Genomic DNA, 18,306 nt, shown 5'->3' on the forward strand with positions numbered 1-18,306 from the left:
ATCTTCTAACCCGATGGAAAGTCAGAGGAACTTTCGTAGTCCACAAAACATTTATGGAGCTTCACAGCAAAACAGGGTTGCAGCATTCTCCTAAACAAGTGAAGTAGACTTGTGTTAAAATGTAAAAAAAACAACCAGAAAAAAGACATGAAATGGGGTAATCCAGGTCTCCAGAAGCCCTAAGATCCCAAACTGATTTGAAAAGATGGTATATACACCGTCAGTGCGTGGTCTAGCTAGTGCAACCACTTCAGACAGGGTTCACGCTCACGCTTTTATCTTAGCAGGTACAGTGAAGATTTTGTCTTGAACAAGGGTATATGTCTGTTTCAATCAATTTGTGATCTCGGGGCTTCCAAGGACTTGGATTATGCTGGACGAGTTGTATGGAGCCATTTTATGTTTTGTCAGGGTTTTTTTCTTTCTCTATGTTTTGAAGTCCCTGTCTACTTCAGTTATTTAGGAGAATGCTGCAACACTGTTTTGCTGTGAAGCCCCATAAATGTTTTGTGTACTACAAAACTTCACAGCATGGGGGTGAGTACATAATGACAGAATTTTTATATTATTGATGAGTTCATTCTTTAATGTTTGTAATTTTGCACTAATACTGTATTCCTTGTCTAGTCTGGTCTATTCTCTTCTGTTTTATCAGTGTTGCAGTGCATTACAATGTAACGTGCCCTACTGTAAGCTACATCTGATTTCAACCATTAACTCAACATTCAGTCTAAGCCTGAAACAGCCCTTTAACGAAATGAGGACTGACCAAAATGTCCTCACTGTCAAAACTGAATATGAGTCCTCACACAGATAGAAGTACATGATCACACGCACACACACAAAACAACACAAGCTGTTCATCTGCTTGTTGCTGATGTAAGAGTGGTTTGGGAGTCATTATAAGGACACGTGCTGTTCTCAGTATGTTTTTACTATGTTTCTACGACAGCCGTAATGGATTTGTTTTCAGCTCATTATGTAACACGTCGCAGTTAGTTTGAGTCCAAAATCAAAGCTAAAGCTGCTGGGACATGAAACCCTTAAATTGACGAATGTGCTTCTCTGTGTGTGTGTGTACACGCTCTCACGTGTACGTGTGTGTGTGTGTGACAGGAGCGGGTGTTCCTCAGTGTGTCCAATTACATCTTCACTGTGATCTTCGTGGGTGAAATGATGATCAAGGTAACCATAACAAGACACGCTTTCATTCCAAAGTCATTTGCTCGTCTTATTTATAAAAGGGTGATTTTCTCGCTGTGTGGGGAGAATTGCTTTTAGTCTCATTTTATACCTCATATAATTTCCCTATTTGAGTAATTTTGCTGGATGTGTGTGTGACTGTCTGTGTGTGTGTGAAGGTGGTAGCTATGGGCCTGTACTTTGGACACGGTGTGTACCTGCAGAGCAGCTGGAATATCTTAGACGGACTGCTGGTGTTTGTGTCGCTGGTGGACATCCTGGTCTCTATCGCATCAGCAAGTGGTAATCGAATCTTGGGCATCCTCCGTGTGCTTCGTCTGCTCCGCACACTGCGGCCACTCAGGTAGGAGGACGGGAGATTTTCGCTTATGTTTACTCCATTATTATTATCTTGTGTATTTATGTAGCATGACTGTAACTTTATGTGTGTGTCGCAGGGTGATAAGTCGAGCTCCTGGTCTAAAACTGGTGGTGGAAACTCTGATCACATCTCTCAGACCCATTGGGAATATTGTCCTCATCTGCTGTGCTTTTTTCATCGTGTTTGGAATTCTGGGAGTCCAGGTAAACATTTACTCAGTCTATTCCCTGTTCATCGTCTGCTGGCCGAAGATAAGCCTTGTTAATTTTAGTTTTTTTTGCAATTTTCATTAGAAAAAAACTAAAATAAAAAAACTATACTCAATTTAAAGTTATTTTCACTTGGTGAAATGAGTCCGAACATCCAAAGCTTTTTGGGTTTTCTGATGCGAGAAGACACTGATCACCGGGGTTTAAAATAAACGAGGCACAGCCCAGAAAAAGCTTCAGGTAATAAAAAGTGAAGAGAAAAAAAGGGAGGAAATGCAAATGAGCTGCTGATTATGCACCAGAGTCCCTGGAAGTAATTAAAAAAACAATGGTTCAACTCCAGACGAATTGTGCTGAGAGTGGTATTTTTAATCTGGTTTAAGTTTAATTTTGTACTAGTAATTCATTGATTATTAATGAAATTAAAAAAAGGAATTTTTTATCAGTTTTTTCAAATACTTAAATCAAAGTGATGTTTTTCTTTTTATAACTAGCCCCTAGTTGTACAGGATATAAAAGGAAGGATCAACAAGATTATCATATTGTAAAACAGTGGTTCCAAATCCGTGGGCTGCAACCCCCCACGGGGTCCAAAGATAAATCAATTATTTGAGGGGTCCCAAATGATTAAAGGCATGGAAATCCTTTGCAGGATTTGTCAGTTGCTGTTTGTAAACACATTGTAAGGTGACAGAGTTGATTGTTGAGTCTCATTCCCAGGTCGTCAAATACTCTTTTGACTAGTAATGGCTTTTTGTTTCTTGTGAATTGCCAAGTAGTTTTATCTCCTCATGCCGCAAAATCCTGACTTACAAAACCATTTTTTAAAGCTTCTGTAAGTGTTGTCGCCGTTCTAGCTAACTTCCTGTCCATGTTGCAGTTAGAAATCCCCTCCTCTCCACATCACTACACTTGCATGACTCCTTTCTTTTTTTTCGAGGCAGTTCTCTTTTCCTCTTTCTGGAAAGGTTTTTCATCGCTTGGCCTGTTAGGTAGTATAAGCCGTCACCGGGAATTAGTAGCTTTCCCTGTTCCACCATTGCAGGTGTAGGTACCAGAACAGGAGGCTCCTGCTCTGTGTGCGTCCCCCGAGCAGAGAGGAAGTGAGTGCGCAGTGATACCAGAAAATGTATTCTCTGTTTTACTGCATGAGCAGGAGGAGGAGGGACATGGGTTACTGTTATATTGAATACAGAGCTACTTAACACTTATTTTAAAAGGAATATAATACTCACAGCAGCTTTTAATTCTGCGGACCTCCACCAGGGAGGGAGGTGCTCCCATGTTCATTTGTTTCTTTATTGGTTGGTTTGTCAGCAGGATTACACAAAGACTACTGATCGGATTTGCACAAAACTTGGTTGGAGGTCTCGGCCCAGAATAGACCTCATTAACTTTTGGTGCAGATTCAGATAAAGGGACAGATCCAGGAATTTATTCTTACTTTCTTCAACATTGCAAGATGTGATGTTTTTTACTCAGGGGAATAATGCATGGATCTTGATGAAAACATTCATATTTTATCACTATCACTGAGTACAATTTCATGCAGATCTAAATAAAAATAAAAATTAAATTAATGTTTTATTTGATATGGAATTAGGCTTGACTGAATTAAAGGGACTGCTGAGCCTTTGCAGAGGTATGCGCTCTACTGAGTGCTAGTTTTAATTGTGTTTTTATAAGCTTTCCTCCTCTGGAATATGTACTCCATGTACATATTTTTGCAAATGTTCCTGCAAGTATTCACATTAATATTTGCACAGGAAATGATGCGTGATGAATGCTGAAGCTAATATTAACACACAGGCACACTGTATTTCCCACAACACACTACCACTGTATTCTCCTCTAATGAGAACACTTCATGCTTGAGTGTTTCTGTGCTTGCAATGACTGTTAGGCAGACTGGACCAGATGGTCCTTGGATGTCTTAGCTGGAACATACAGTAGGCCTGTTGGCAGATGCAGAGTAATTCAGTGTACACATCAATCTTATCTCGCTCGGTGAAGCTCTGTTTACATTGCCTTGAGGTTACAGTGTTCATGAATGTTTTTGTACCTGTGTGCACACTCATCTGTCTGTCTGTGTGTGCAGCTGTTCAAAGGGAAGTTCTTCTACTGCGAGGGGCTCGATGTGAGTAACATCACCAATAAAACACAGTGTCTACAGGCAGGACACCGCTGGACTCGACGGAAATACAACTTTGACAACCTGGGACAGGTTTGTCGCAGGCACTCGAACATACGCACACATTCGGGACTGACACCTGCCATTATAAACCGATTGACAGTGTGACTGATTTATATGCATCTCACTCTTCCAGGCGCTGATGTCACTGTTTGTTCTGTCATGTAAAGACGGCTGGGTCAGCATCATGTATGACGGCCTGGATGCTGTCGGAGTTGACCAGCAGGTGAGGAGACACACACACAGACACACATACAGCAGAAGAGAGAGGCTGTGTGAAGTTAAAAAATTGAATATCAAGGAGACGAACCATTCAGCCAGTGTGTATTATATTTCACTGGGTCTTGGTTCTGTTTTGTGTCAGTCTCAAGCACCATTTGATCTTGCTCGTCTCAACCAGAAAGGGAAAATTTTTCAGGAGGGAAGGGAGGTGTAAGGAAAGAAAAAGGCAGACGGATAAATAGATGTGGGGTGACAGTGCTTGCAGTTCTACTGCTGACTCAGGATTTACATTGTCTTCTTGTTTATGCTCTCTCCTCTTCTTCCACTCCACCCCTCCTCACCTCCTTTCGTCACTATTTGTTCCTCCTTATTTTTTTCCTTTTTGTCCCTGTGCCGCCTCTCCTCCTCTCCTCTCTCCATTTTCTCCCTCTCTGCAGCCAATAAGAAACAACAACCCTTGGATGCTGCTGTTTTTCATCTCTTTCCTCCTCATCGTCAGCTTCTTTGTGCTCAACATGTTTGTGGGCGTGGTGGTGGAAAACTTTCACAAGTGTCGCCAGCAGCAGGAGGAGGAGGAGGCGCGGCTGAGAGAGGAGAAACGGCAGAGACGGCTGGAGAAGAGGAGGAGAAGTGAGCGAACACGAGGGGAAGGGCGGGGTGGCAAGACATTCAGTATATGGCCAAAAGTATGTGGACACCTGAATATTCCCTTACGTGATTTCTAGAAAGGCTTTTGTCAAGATTTGAGAACCTGGCTGCAAGTTTTCCCCTACATTCCTCCAAGATATCATTACTCCAAGTATCCGATTCGTTCTGGCTGTTGGAGATTATTTGGTTGACCCATGACAAGGATATCTCACTAATGGCTTATGTGTGGCTTTTTCCTCTATAAAATTGACTTTAAAAGGATCAATTTGTAAGTGGTGCTCAGAATGTTAGTTTAAAACATTCAAAAAGTGAACTGGCATTACCAAGAAAGTGTAAAGAAACAACAGTTTTGATGTCATGTCAAACACTTCTATGTATTGTGTTGCAGAGATGTCTACTGAAGTTAGCATGCTAGCCAGCTAGCCCGTCCTGTCTGTAATGCTACTTTGTACCTGCAAGAGGCAATAGTCCTATCGCCCCGTAGTTTCAGCTGGCAGATATATGCCAGGCGTAGCACAATAAAGTATCTAACTGCAACATGGACAGGACAAAATATGTAAACTACATACATAGTGTAGTGCTGTATGTCTCACACACATAGTATATACTTATAGATGATACAATGTGCATTTAAGTCACCATTGCTTTTTTTTTACCATATTCATTAATTCCTGGCCCAGTTGAATTTGTTATTGATTACCCCTGACATACGGTATTTAAAACAATTAAAGCACTGCCACAAAGTCTCTGTTACCACATTAATCATTACTTGCAAATGTGTAATCATTATGCTTGTAAAACACAGCAAATGTGAGTCAAGCTGCTCTTAACAATATTGGAAAAGTGGCTGCTAAAAACCAGAGCATTTAAAGACTCTCCTCTGAAATGCTTCCAAAATGTATTTGTAATGTTGCGGTAATGGAGCCGTGGCACCAACCGTGTGATACAGCTTCATCCAGTGGACATCCAATGTTAGTCTGGTACTGATGTTGGCCAGAAAAGACCCGGCTCTCAGTTAGTGCTCCCGTCCATCTCAAAGATCTGGGATGGGTATGACATCAAGACTCTGAACAGACTGGTGAAGTGCTCCTACACCAGCCTGGGAAACCACTTCTTTTTTAACCTAGCTGTGGGTACTAGGATGTTGTCATGTTGAATTAGGAAAGTTGAATACACACAATTGTCTAAACTATCACTGAATGCTGTAGCATTAATATTTCGCTAAACATCACTAGACCAGACGTACTCAAGACAGCTGGTCCACATACCTGCAGCCATATACTGTTTTTTCGCTGTACTATCACACACACATGATAAACCTCTTTTTTCCGCATACATACTGTATGAGTACATGCATAATTTCTGCCCATAATATGCTTAAAACACTACTGCACACACACACACTCTTACTCTTCTCGGTCCTTCTGTCTCTGCAGTGTAATCTCTTGTAGTGCTTTCCTCTCAGTCAGTTAACTGTCTGGCAGCAGACAGCGAGGGTTTCTACCCAAAGACACCTTGAGGTGCCATGGAGTGTGTGTGCGTGTGTGATGGATAGGACTGAATTCCTGAGGTGGCACATTTTGTCCGTACACACACACACATACATGCACACGCACAGCAGTGCGCCACTTGGCATCCGCTTCATCAGTGACTTCATAGCCCACATTTTATTTTTCTTTCAGAAGCATTTTAATGACCGTGCTTGTGTGTGTATGTGTGTGTGAGTCACAGGGGCCCAGGAGAAGCCGTATTACGCTGACTACTCCCCGTTGCGTCGATCCATACACACCGTGTGCACCAGCAACTACCTGGATCTCTTCATCACCATCATCATCTTCACAAACCTCCTCACCATGAGCATGGAGCACTACAACCAGCCTAAGGTAACCATGGCAACACCTTCTACCACCTGCCCTAGAACCATAGTAATGAAGCGGCATGCGGTGGTACACTACAGCTACAGTGTGTTTTTGAAGTGTGTGTGTCTGTGTCCTGCAGTACTTCGAGGAGATCCTGAAGTACTGCAATTACGTCTTCACGGTGGTTTTTGTCATCGAGTCGATTCTCAAGCTCATCGCTTTCGGCCTGCGCCGCTTCTTCAAAGAGAGGTATTCAAGCTCTCACATGAATACAAAGACACAAACATGCAGCTTTAATCCTTAGAGAAATTGAAAGTGTGTGTGTGTGTGTGTGTGTGTGTGTGTCAAGATGGAACCAGCTGGACCTCGCCATCGTGCTCTTGTCTATCATGGGAATCACTCTTGAGGAAATAGACCTGAATGCTTCTCTCCCCATAAATCCCACCATCATACGCATCATGAGAGTCCTGAGGATAACAAGAGGTACACGCACACACCCAGTGACACACACAAACACAACGACACGGAGATGATATGTGGCTGATAAGAGTTGACACATTGCAATGTTTCAGTGTTGAAGCTGTTGAAGATGGCGACAGGAATGAGATCTCTGTTGGACACAGTGATTCAAGCTCTGCCTCAGGTAAGAGGCAGCACTGGCACTGTGAAATATAAGATGTCTCTTTAACTGCTCGCCTGGTTTCCAGATCTATTGAATTGCAGACAGCTTGTTTTATTTAGCGATTTATCAGGGCTCCCACATGATTAACCACTACTGCGGATTCCCCCGACAACTATTTAGTGTTAAACCAAATGAAACCAAATAAGCATGAAGACATCGACATGTTTAGCTAAAGGCTAATTGCTGATTTTTCGATTCATCAGTGAGGCTGATAAATCGCCAATTAAATCATAAATTCGCAGCTGCTTCAATATGATTGTTTTGCCACTGGGTATCTGTGAGAAGATAAAGTATGAACCAGAAAGTCCAGTCTGAAAGCTTATCACACACAAAGACACCACACAGCAGTTTATTCTCCTTTGAGGCAGGATTGTAAAACTCTGTCAACTTATCACAGCAGCAGTATGTTTCTCCTCTGTTCTGCTGCTCGCTAGGTGAAGAGTGGAATGGCACAGTGCTACAAGCTACGCACAACCAAATGGCCTGATTCAATTTTGTTTGTTTGTTTGTTTGTTTGTTTGCTCTCCGACTCTTTTGACGCAACTCAAATGTTGTAAATGCAGAGTGAGAAACGACTAAACCGTCAACCTAGTTGCACATGAAACTGTCTTTGTTCGGCTCCAGGGATGGCAATGCCAGTTGGTCAATACGCCATTTCGGTCCAGACTGAAATATCTCAAATATTGGATAACCTGACGCACCAGATGGTTTGTTACACGGAACCATCTGGAAAAGCAACGCTAGAGACTATTTAGAAAAGGGCAAGCACTTTCAAAAAATACTTGCCAGGTGATTGGATGAACCATCTGTTAATCCCCATCAATCACTGGGTAATGTCAACCAAACAGACTAACGGTAGGAGAGTTCTAGAGAGATGAGCGAAAAATGTCATTTTCATTGAGAAAATCCTCCAGCGCTTCCTTTTTTCTTCTTTCAGTGAAATATACTGTGCAGTTTTGATATAATTGATGCTATAGCAGCTACTCTAACCTCTTGAGGTGCTGCCATCGATATTTTCAAATAAACAGTCGCTTCTACCGCTGGTCATCACATCTAAATCTCTAGCTGCCGTAACTTCCTCAAAGGATGATGATCGGTTCAACCACTGTGTGGTCCTGAAGCATAATGACTTTAGTGATCCCCTGACTTTTCTTCTAGTGACAGCATGAGGTTTGGTATTTGTGGTTTTGAGTGAAATATCTCCGCAACTGTACGATGAATTTCCACAAAAATTTGGTTCACACGTTCCCTTAACTTATGATCTTGCACCATTATCAGGTCAAAAATTACTTTGGTCTGTGACCAAACTCCTGCAAACTGTATGACAGCCTGGTGGTACTTGGATTAGGTCAAGGGTCTACTTTTTAGGGTTAGGCCTGCTTGTGGCTCATATCTGGCAAACAGGAGTTTTGCTAATTTTGTCTTGCATGTGTTGTTTTCCTGTGACGAAAGCCTTGACAGCTTCGTGATCCTGGTACTCCTCGCTAATTACATCTATTAAGATTTTCGACGAGACAGAGCAGCGTTGAATTCAACTGATAGTTACTGTTAAATACCAGCATTTAACTGAAAACACTGTTGTTTCTACGGCTGCTGGTGTGGCTATAGACTCCCAGACTGAAGATGAAATGAGTGAATAGTGATTGGGGAATGAGAATGGTGGAGCGGGATGATGGCTCTGATGTGCTCAGCGGACCCTCAGGGGACGAAACCAGAAATGAGAAGGTATAGAGAGAAATTGTGAGGAGGGGAGGGAGGGTGGTGCAGGGTAGAGGAGAACAAACAGGTATGCAGCACAATTAGACTTTTATAAGCTGTTTCTAGTCCTGTTCCTGAAATGCAGCTAAATTATACCAATTTTAATTTAATCTTATTCAATGGGTAATTCCAATGGGTATTCCTTGTTTGTTTATGTTTACTTAAGGATCCCAGTTAGACACACATCCTGGGGTCCTGAACATTAAAATACAATAAAGACATGCAATAAGAAAGGCAGACTATTAAAAATTTGAAAACAATCAAACAAGCTATGAAATCATGCAAACAAGAGAAATTAAGGATGAGGTGATAGAAGAGTACAGGCTGTACACTTATGTACAGAATCAGAATAAACAAGGAAAAAAAACGTAAAACCAACAAAGAAAAAACACTTCAATAGGAATCAGTAGTGCGGCAAAATACCCATGATCCTTCACTTCCTTCCCACCCATGAATAATACCAATTGTCTTTGAAGTGACAGATCATTGCTGGGGATTGAACCCAGGTCTTGGCGTGGCGTCCGAGTGTTTATTCCCCTGCGCTTCATCAATAGATTTATCTGTCATCTAATTAGACATCTCCATACCTCCTAACATGGGGGAAGTCCATGTGAATCGCTTTATATTCATAATAAACAGGCATGTGTGTGATTCATGAGGACTGGATCCAGGCTATAAACCTCTGATATCTGAGATCAACTCTGGGTGTCATCATGTCTCCTAATAGTTTTTAAGATGCAGTAAACAGCTTCTCTGTCTATGGCCTCTTTCTCTCTGTGTGCATGTTTGCGTCTCTCTCGATGTTTTACTGTACATGTCTTTTTTTTCTGTGTATCATATACTGTATATATCTGTGTGTGCGTGTAATGTGTCTGTCTAGGTGGGGAATCTGGGTCTGCTCTTCATGTTGCTGTTCTTCATCTATGCAGCTCTGGGAGTTGAGCTCTTTGGAAAACTGGGTTAGTGTGTGTGTGCGTGTACGAGCATGCATGCGAGGTTGTGTGTGCACGAGCACGTGAGCGTGTGCATGCATACAGTATGAATCGGCGCCTATATGTGTGTGCGCCTCAGCTGATACTGGTGAGATATCTGTGGATTACGTAACATGCATAAATTTTGTTGTGTTACATACATTAATGATGTCAGTTTAGCATCAGAGCTCTAATCTACACACAATTCTCTTTCTTCTCCCCCCCTCGCCTTCCTCTCTCACACTTACAGCCTCTAACGCTCTTTTCCTCTTTTCATCCTCTTTCAGAGTGTTCAGACGAAAACCCATGTGAGGGTCTTAGTCGCCACGCTACCTTTGACAATTTTGGCATGGCTTTCCTCACACTCTTCAGGGTGTCTACCGGGGACAACTGGAATGGGATTATGAAGGTTATTTTCTTTCCTCTGCTCTGTGGGAGTTTTTAAGGAGATGGAGAGATGACAAAGTCCATGTTTTTGTCAGTGCATATGAGTCTCAAAGCAGCGGTTATGAGACAGGCGTTGCTGTAAGAAGAGAGCAGATCACTGTTTTTATGACAGACTAAGGGCTGCTGACATTAGAGGGTTTGGAGAGTATTATTCTTCTGTGATGGTCTTTTCACACTCAGAGCAACATCTCCTTCTATTGGAGAGGAGAGGAAGTACACTGTGCATTCATATCATTCATATTACCTTAAATCCCTTTATCTATTATAAGTTTTCTGAATCATCTATATCCTCTTCTCTTATCCTCGTCGGCCAGGACACATTGCGAGAGTGCCGTCCGCAGGATCGCCACTGCCTCACCTACCTGCCCCTGATCTCTCCCGTTTATTTCGTCACCTTCGTCCTAACGGCTCAGTTTGTCCTCGTCAACGTGGTCGTGGCCGTTCTGATGAAGCACCTGGAGGACAGCAACAAGGAGGCCCAGCTGGAGGAGATGGAGGAGGCAAGGGAAAAGGAGGAGGCGAGGGAGAGGGAGGAGGCGAGGGAGAGGGAGAGGGAGAGGGAGGAGGCAGGCCGACGCCTCAGCAATGCATCTGCGGGTGGAGACCTGGGGCCAAGCGTGGACACACCTGCACAGGTAAGGTAGTGTCTGTTCATGCTCCTGCATGTGTGAGAGGGAAGGGAGTGGAGGTGACGATAACTATGACAGCGGTGATGATCTCATGTGGCAGGTGCAGGTTGAGGATGAGGAGTGTTCCCATGGCAACCTGCTGAGCATGGGACGCATGCTGTCTCTCCCCAGCGACAGCTACGTTCAGCCACTCAGATGCTCCCCATATCCTCCCATTGGCCACGAGGCCTACTGCGGGTACAGCTACTCAGGTAATTTGGCTGTTTATAGCCAATTAAATTAAGTAACAGCTTTTACTGCGCTATAACCACCAACTGATTGCTGTAAAGATTATTGCTTCCATAAATAGCATAGGAGGCAGCTGAGATGTGATGTTGTACAGCGAGAGGCACTGTGATTGTAGAACTTACTGTCGTGAGCAAGATATTTTTTTAATGTTTCGTGACTAATTGGCAGGATTACTGTCTGCCTGTGAAGCACATGGGTGATGTTTTTCCACTACTGCTGGTTCCTTCACACACTTCATTTTTCAACTTGAGGGGCTTAAGAACAAACTGCAAATGTATCAAATCAAAACACTGCAACACTGAGTTTTGAGTTTTAACTCGAAAAACATGGACAAGTCTGCTGGTAGCAGAGCGAAATATTTTGAAAAAAAGTGTCAACTTTTAGACAAATAGAGGAAGAAGTTAAACACATAATCCAGGCTTAAAAACACACAGTTGCAGCTGCCAAATGCAGGAAGAACAGCTGACAAACACTAAACAAAATTAAATTAATCGGATTATAATATCACTGACCCATCATTGGGACATGAAAAGATTGGACTTTAATTTAATTTAATTTGTGTATTCCATTAAATTAAGGTGTTGCTTACATGTATTCTTATGATGTGTATGACAGTTTAGCTTTATTATTTCAGCTGAAACCTCCGCGGTGTCAAACAGACTTGGGAACAAATAAAAAATGAATGTAAAAAAAACAAAATTGATATCGGTACTTTCATGTCTTATTACAAGTACAAGACTGTATCGCTTCAATCTGTCTCTGTTGTAAAATGACATCTGTATAGAAGCAAAATGAAATGGCTTTGACAAACTGTAGCTTGCAGCCAACAGGAAGAGAATGAGATGAAGAAGGCAGGAGGGGGCTCTCCTATACAGGAGTACATCTATCACCATCTGAGTACTGAACTCCACGGGACCTTTTCTGAATGACAATGTAACTTCCTGAGTCTGAAATCCCATCTTATGTCAGCTGAGGATGACATTGAGGATTTATGGTATTACAGGAATGTGTTTACTTATTACATCCTATCTCATCTTTGGAGAGGAATTTAGCCAAAACAGGACTGAAGAATTTCCTGAGTTAGGAATCCAAAGACCCTGTCCTAAATTCAACGTAACAGCCAAAAATGACAGAACCACCGTTGTTAGGTCCGTATGACAATGACAATAAAGATGGGAAACAACAGCAACACAGAAATATGTTGCAGAAGCTAACACCGACGTTAGCCCTTTGGAGAAGCTCACAATGATTTTAGCCCCTTGGAGTAACTGACATCGATGTTTGCCTATTGGAGAAGCTAACCTCCACCACTGTTAGGTCTGTATGACAATGACAATAAAGATGGGAAATTATTTTTTGCCTTTTTTGCCCTACTTCATCAGGGTTTTCTTTTTTTTTTTCTTTTGCAGTGTAGAGTTTTCACAGGTATTCCAGTTATTCAAATGTTACCTGGGAATAGCGACCAGGGGAAATTAGCCTCTTCCTGTTTTTGTTGCGCAAAGACAGACGTGCTAACTTTGTGCCCTAAATCGACCTTAGATTTTCTGAGTGAAATGCAGACCAAATAGCATTATAAAAGAGATACTTACAAGGAACTAATCTATATGCAGGCGGTGTCACCTTTCTGCAGCCATTACACGGTGCAATCAGTATTGACTTCAGAATGAAAGTTAAAGAAAAAAAGTTGCCTACTGCCAGTTTAAGATAAGATACGACACAGCCATTAGTTTAGGAACTGTGTCTGTAATAGAAAGATAGGATTTTCCCTATCTTTGAAACTTAAGATAGGAAAGGCAGTATAGGACATTTTTTCCGAAATGATGCCCCAGTTTTTTTTAGTAGCGCTTAAATAATATCTCTAACATCAAAAACCATCAGAGGCCTAAAAATTCATTTCAACATCAAGTCCTGTAGGGTTACTGTACCTTATTCTGTTTGTTTCTTTCCACCAGTGCATCCATAAAATAAATTATGATTATTTTTGGCAGGCTCCATGTCGTCTCTGGGCTCCAGTGGAGGCAGCTCACTTCTGCAGGTTCCAGGAGCTCTGCCGGTCATCAGCCACGCTTCACTGGGAACTGGACGCAGCTCCAGGCCAAAGATCTGGCTCAGCACCTCGCAGAGCATCGACAGATACTCCCCACACAGGCTCAACCCAGCCGACAGTATAGAGGGACACAGGTTTAGTCCGGCCCACAGAATAAACAGACACAGACTCGACTCAGCCCATAGTATCGACGGATACAAGTTCAGCCCGGCCCATCGAATACACAGACACAGACTCAGCTCCACACGCAGTATGGATGGATACAGGCACCATCCAGACCACAACACAGACAGACCTAAACTCATGTCCTGCCACAGTATAGAAAGACATTCCTCACTCAGACTGAGTCCCACCTACAGTGCCAGCAGACGTCCTTCTCAATGGCTCAATCCTGAAGACAGTTTAGACAGAAACAAGCTGAGTCCCTCCTACGTTCCAGATAGTTCAGTCCTGAAGAGACCAGCATCCTTCAGCGCTGCGAGCAGACCGTTACGGAGACAGGTCGGTTATTATCATCTCTTCTTCTTCTTCTCTTCTCCTTTGTCTTCTTCTTCTCTTCTTCTTCTTCTCCTCCTCCTCTCCATGAAGAGATCCCTTCCTAGAGCGACAGTACGGTACAACATGGAGGACAAAACCCACCGTCCTTGTTATGTGCAAGAATGCATTTCAAAAGTGAGAGTTCAGACTAAGCTAATACAAGGCTTCACCAGTCTGTGTTAGACAAATCAAGGGTTTATCTTCCAAAAGTACCGTCTTTTTAGCATGAAATTTATTTTGTGTGTTTCCTTGTTCAGCTGCGATGGAGGAATATCCCCTGATAGTTGCATACAGATAGATAAAAGAAAATAGCCACTTTATTTGGACTGCTGGAGCTTCATATTAGCTTCAAGAATGCATTACGAATACAGAACAGGACTGTGGTTTTTTTTCTCCCATGCTTTACAGAGTAGTCGCTCTAGGAAGTGATTGCTTCATGACCAGTTCGGGCAGCAGCAATTACAGAGATCAAAAACTCTTTCAGTTGCAGTTTAAGAGCTGGTCTGCTGTGTAATGGATAATAAACTCCTGTGCTCAGTGCTCGAGCACTGGAAGTGATCATTTCTGTGACAAAAATATATCCTGTTATTTTCCAAGTTATCTCATAGTGAGTTTCTTTATCAAATTATAAACATATATAATATCTTGGAATTATTTTACTTCCAGGACCCAATATATAATAAAAACACTGTGTTGTCTTTGTGTGTTTGTGTGTGTGTTGTGTGTGCAGGAGGCTGTGCGCTCTGACTCTCTGGATCAGAGCGGTTCAGCAGACGACCTGGCAGAGCCTCATCTCACTGTGCCCACCATCTCTTCCACACCACCACGCCAGCGATCGTCCAGTGTACACACACTGAAATATACACACCCCCAGCGGGTCATCTCATGCAGGAGCCACAGCCGGAGCCACAGTGAGAGCACTGGGCAGGAACATGTACCTGAGCAGCCCATCTGTGGCTCGCAGCCAGACACAGATGTCGAGAAGCGGCCTGTCAGCCCTCAGAGCCTGTCCAGTCTGAAGGTCCCCAGCGGTGAATCCACCCTATCAGCGCCGCTCTGTAGCTCTAGAGCGGCCGGCCCCGGCCCTGGCTCTGATCCCGGCCCACAGTTAGACGCAGCAGACGAGGAAGTCAGCCGCATTAACAGTTCTGTTCACGCACACTCACACACACAACTTCCTCCCAGCCCCTCACACAAAAGCAGACACCTCTCCCCGAGTCCGGGGGAGCACAGGAGCCGCCTCAGCCAATCAGTGTCTCCGGTGTCGGGCAGGAACAGGAAGCAGAGGATGAGCCCGCCGCCAGGAGAGGAGCCAGTTACTACGGCGACGCAGCTGATGGACAGCAGTGTGGAGCTGAGAAGACGGACTCTGTCGTTTGATGCCACGACCCTCTCTCCTAATCAAACAGAGGGAAGTTCTGTGGACAACTGAACAGACTCAGTGAGGCCGGATTGGTTGTTGTCTGAAGGGGAGGAGCCCGATGTGCTGCTGAAGCACACGAGAGGGGCGGCAATCCAAAACAGGAGGGATACCTTTATTTCCTGTTTCGGGTCCCGCCCCTCGCCTCGTCCCGTCCAATCACAAGATTTTCACAGGGTGTTTGAGCAGAACTCTGTCAGACTGTGTGTGTATGAGTGTGTATGTGTTCAAAGACCCTTTGTGCAGTTTGCACAGAAGATGCACACAAGAAGACGTTTCCTTTTCTTCTATCATAGTCTTTAGCTTTAGTTGAGACATAGTAGTCACTCCCCTGCTATATTTACTCAAACTCTAACCTTCCTCTTGCTTGCTCTCCTCCTTCTTCCCTCACTCTCATCCTTGCACCTCAAGCCTTGGTCAGAGTACAAAATGAAATTATCGGAAAGGTGCAGCGTAGATTGAGTTACTGTACTCAAAGACGTGTTGACAAGGAAATGACACAGCTAGGGACTTTTTATCTGCACACTATTTTCCTGGTAAGTAAATGAATCTTTTGGTCTATAAATCATCAGAAAGAATTGTAAAAGGTTCATCATAATTTCTGAACATGACGTCTTCAAATGGCTTTTTTGGTCCAAATCCAAAGATATTCAATTCACTGTATTTCACTACAAAGAAAAGCTACAAATCAAAACATTTCAGAGGCTTTTGTCATCAAATATTTGGCATTTTCTTTGTTGACAATTGATCAACCAATTATCCAAATAGATGCAGATTATTTTTCTTGTAGCTTTTAGCTTTTAGCTCTACACACAGTATCCCATTCAGTCTTCTGATTATAAAAAGTCCCTAATTTCTTGATCTGTAGTGGAGAAATAACAGTTTATGTTTACAAAAGAAATCGATTTTTACTTAATAAACTTACAAAGTTAAAGCTGACCAAGAATTTTCTATGTAAATGCTTAGTTTGTAACTGCACGCTTGTAATGACTGCTGCAGGCACATTTTATTAGAGACTTATTCCTCAAAAAAAAAAGCAAAATTGTACAGCAGCTTGCAAGTGGAGCAAAAAGAGAATCTTAAATGTTTGGTTTTTTTAAATGACTAATCTTCCTATTTTTCTTACCTATTAATCGACAGTAAAACTGCCACCGGACGTAGCTGGATCATTCTCAAATTGCAGCCTTTCTCGGCCAAATCAAACATCTTTGTGATGTTTGAGAAACTTCCCATACCTGAGTCCACCACAGCCAAGCTAATCAATTTGCGCTTCGAGCCTCTAAATTAAAATCATGTAGTGTGACCTCGGCTTTAGTAGTTTCTACCTCGCTTTCTCCTGATCCCACCCATACGAATGTTCGGTCAGCTTAGTTTCTAACACCCCCTCCACTTTCCTTTTCTCCGTTTTAGTATTCTCAGGGTAGAGGTAGTTCAGACGCAGGTGAGCATGAAGCATGTGATCACAGGTCTGCAGGGTGACATTGCCCCCTGCTGTCTGAAGCTGGAGCTGGCCTGTCCCTCCTGATGTTCGAGGACATTAAACTGTGCGGGTGCGGGGTGAAATTTAGACGGGAGCAGATGTACAGAAGGGCTTATTCAGATTCAGATGACATAACGGAGCGTAAAACTTTGTAGGCTAAGATTATATTTTATTAACACAGCAGAGATGATATGAGAACTACAAAGGTGAATTTATACATTTTTGAATGTCAATGTATCTGCTGGTGCTGGTGATGATGAGGATGGATGGTGATGATGATGATGTCAGAGTTATATGATGTTGGATTATAATGATGATGGTGAAAACAGATGATGCAAATATTCATAATATTGTATAATGTTCCTGCAGAATGAAAGCAGGGTGTGATATACAGTAAGCTCACCTGCAGTTACATTATTGGACAGCGCTGGAATAAAACCACTTCCTGTCTGACTTTCATTTGACTCCATGACCGTGTGTCTGAATCTGTCCCTTCCTGCTATATAAAGAAACTTAGTGTGAGGTGTTGCAATCAGTCAACATGAGCCGTTTAATCCAAAAATAAAGATAAAGATAACACGCAGCTGCTGCCTGCTGCTGCTAATGAATTCAACACAACTGGAGTACCCTATCTAATTATAGTCCTCAAGCAGATGTCGATTAAGATGCTAAACACATCTTTGGATCGTGGTCTCAATACCTAATTATATTAAAAAGTTTCTTACATTTCCAGGAAATTATTGAAAGATGATGTGAACAAAGGCAGACTCACAGCTCTGATCAGGGTGGCGGTGGCGGTGGTGGTGGATAGATTTTATTTTTTTTCATTTTACCACTTCAGCATATCACAATAAAATATTTAATCACATGAATATTTCACACTGAAACACTATAGCATTCAGAATGCATTAAGCTGTCCTGCCTCGATTTCCTTGCTAAGAAAATGCACCAATTTCTGCACTTCTGCCACCCTCACTCGCTTCCGCACAATCTATTGGTCAAGCTGCCTGTCTGTCTCAATTTCAGCCAATGGGCGGCCACAGGCCTGCAGGGCAGCTTGTGATTGGTCAGACTGACTGAGGGCACACAGAAGATGATAAACGGAGCTACGCAGCTTCACTGTCCTCCATATTTCCTTCACCTTGAATTCCTTATAAGGCAGATGGAGCATCATCACTGATCTACGTCTATGTTAATCTGCACCTCACCATATGAACATGCAGTCAAAGTGTGTGTGTCTGTGTGTGTGAACGTCCAGGTGTATATACACGTGTTTCCAGGTGTACATGTATATCCGAGTGAGTACAGCCGTGTTTTTGCGTGCGTCGACATCTGTGTGTGTGAGAGAGTGTGT

General features: G+C 42.8%; 1 protein-coding gene across 1 annotated transcript in view; it reads left to right on the plus strand.

Annotated features, from left to right (window-relative positions):
- LOC140993412 (voltage-dependent T-type calcium channel subunit alpha-1H-like) overlaps window positions 1-15,484 on the plus strand; it is a 41,808-nt gene extending 26,324 nt beyond the window's left edge. The window contains exons 19-34 of the mRNA XM_073462836.1: window positions 1,117-1,185; window positions 1,362-1,546; window positions 1,641-1,767; window positions 3,872-3,997; window positions 4,101-4,190; window positions 4,624-4,816; window positions 6,566-6,717; window positions 6,833-6,942; window positions 7,043-7,176; window positions 7,266-7,336; window positions 10,014-10,092; window positions 10,392-10,513; window positions 10,866-11,186; window positions 11,281-11,431; window positions 13,457-14,016; window positions 14,783-15,484. Coding sequence (XP_073318937.1) covers window positions 1,117-1,185; window positions 1,362-1,546; window positions 1,641-1,767; window positions 3,872-3,997; window positions 4,101-4,190; window positions 4,624-4,816; window positions 6,566-6,717; window positions 6,833-6,942; window positions 7,043-7,176; window positions 7,266-7,336; window positions 10,014-10,092; window positions 10,392-10,513; window positions 10,866-11,186; window positions 11,281-11,431; window positions 13,457-14,016; window positions 14,783-15,484 — 3,192 coding nt within the window. The remainder of the gene's footprint in view (window positions 1-1,116; window positions 1,186-1,361; window positions 1,547-1,640; window positions 1,768-3,871; window positions 3,998-4,100; window positions 4,191-4,623; window positions 4,817-6,565; window positions 6,718-6,832; window positions 6,943-7,042; window positions 7,177-7,265; window positions 7,337-10,013; window positions 10,093-10,391; window positions 10,514-10,865; window positions 11,187-11,280; window positions 11,432-13,456; window positions 14,017-14,782) is intronic.
- Window positions 15,485-18,306: the final 2,822 nt, after the last annotated feature.

Source organism: Pagrus major, chromosome 1 (assembly GCF_040436345.1).
Source record: "Pagrus major chromosome 1, Pma_NU_1.0".
Lineage (NCBI taxonomy): Eukaryota > Metazoa > Chordata > Actinopteri > Spariformes > Sparidae > Pagrus > Pagrus major.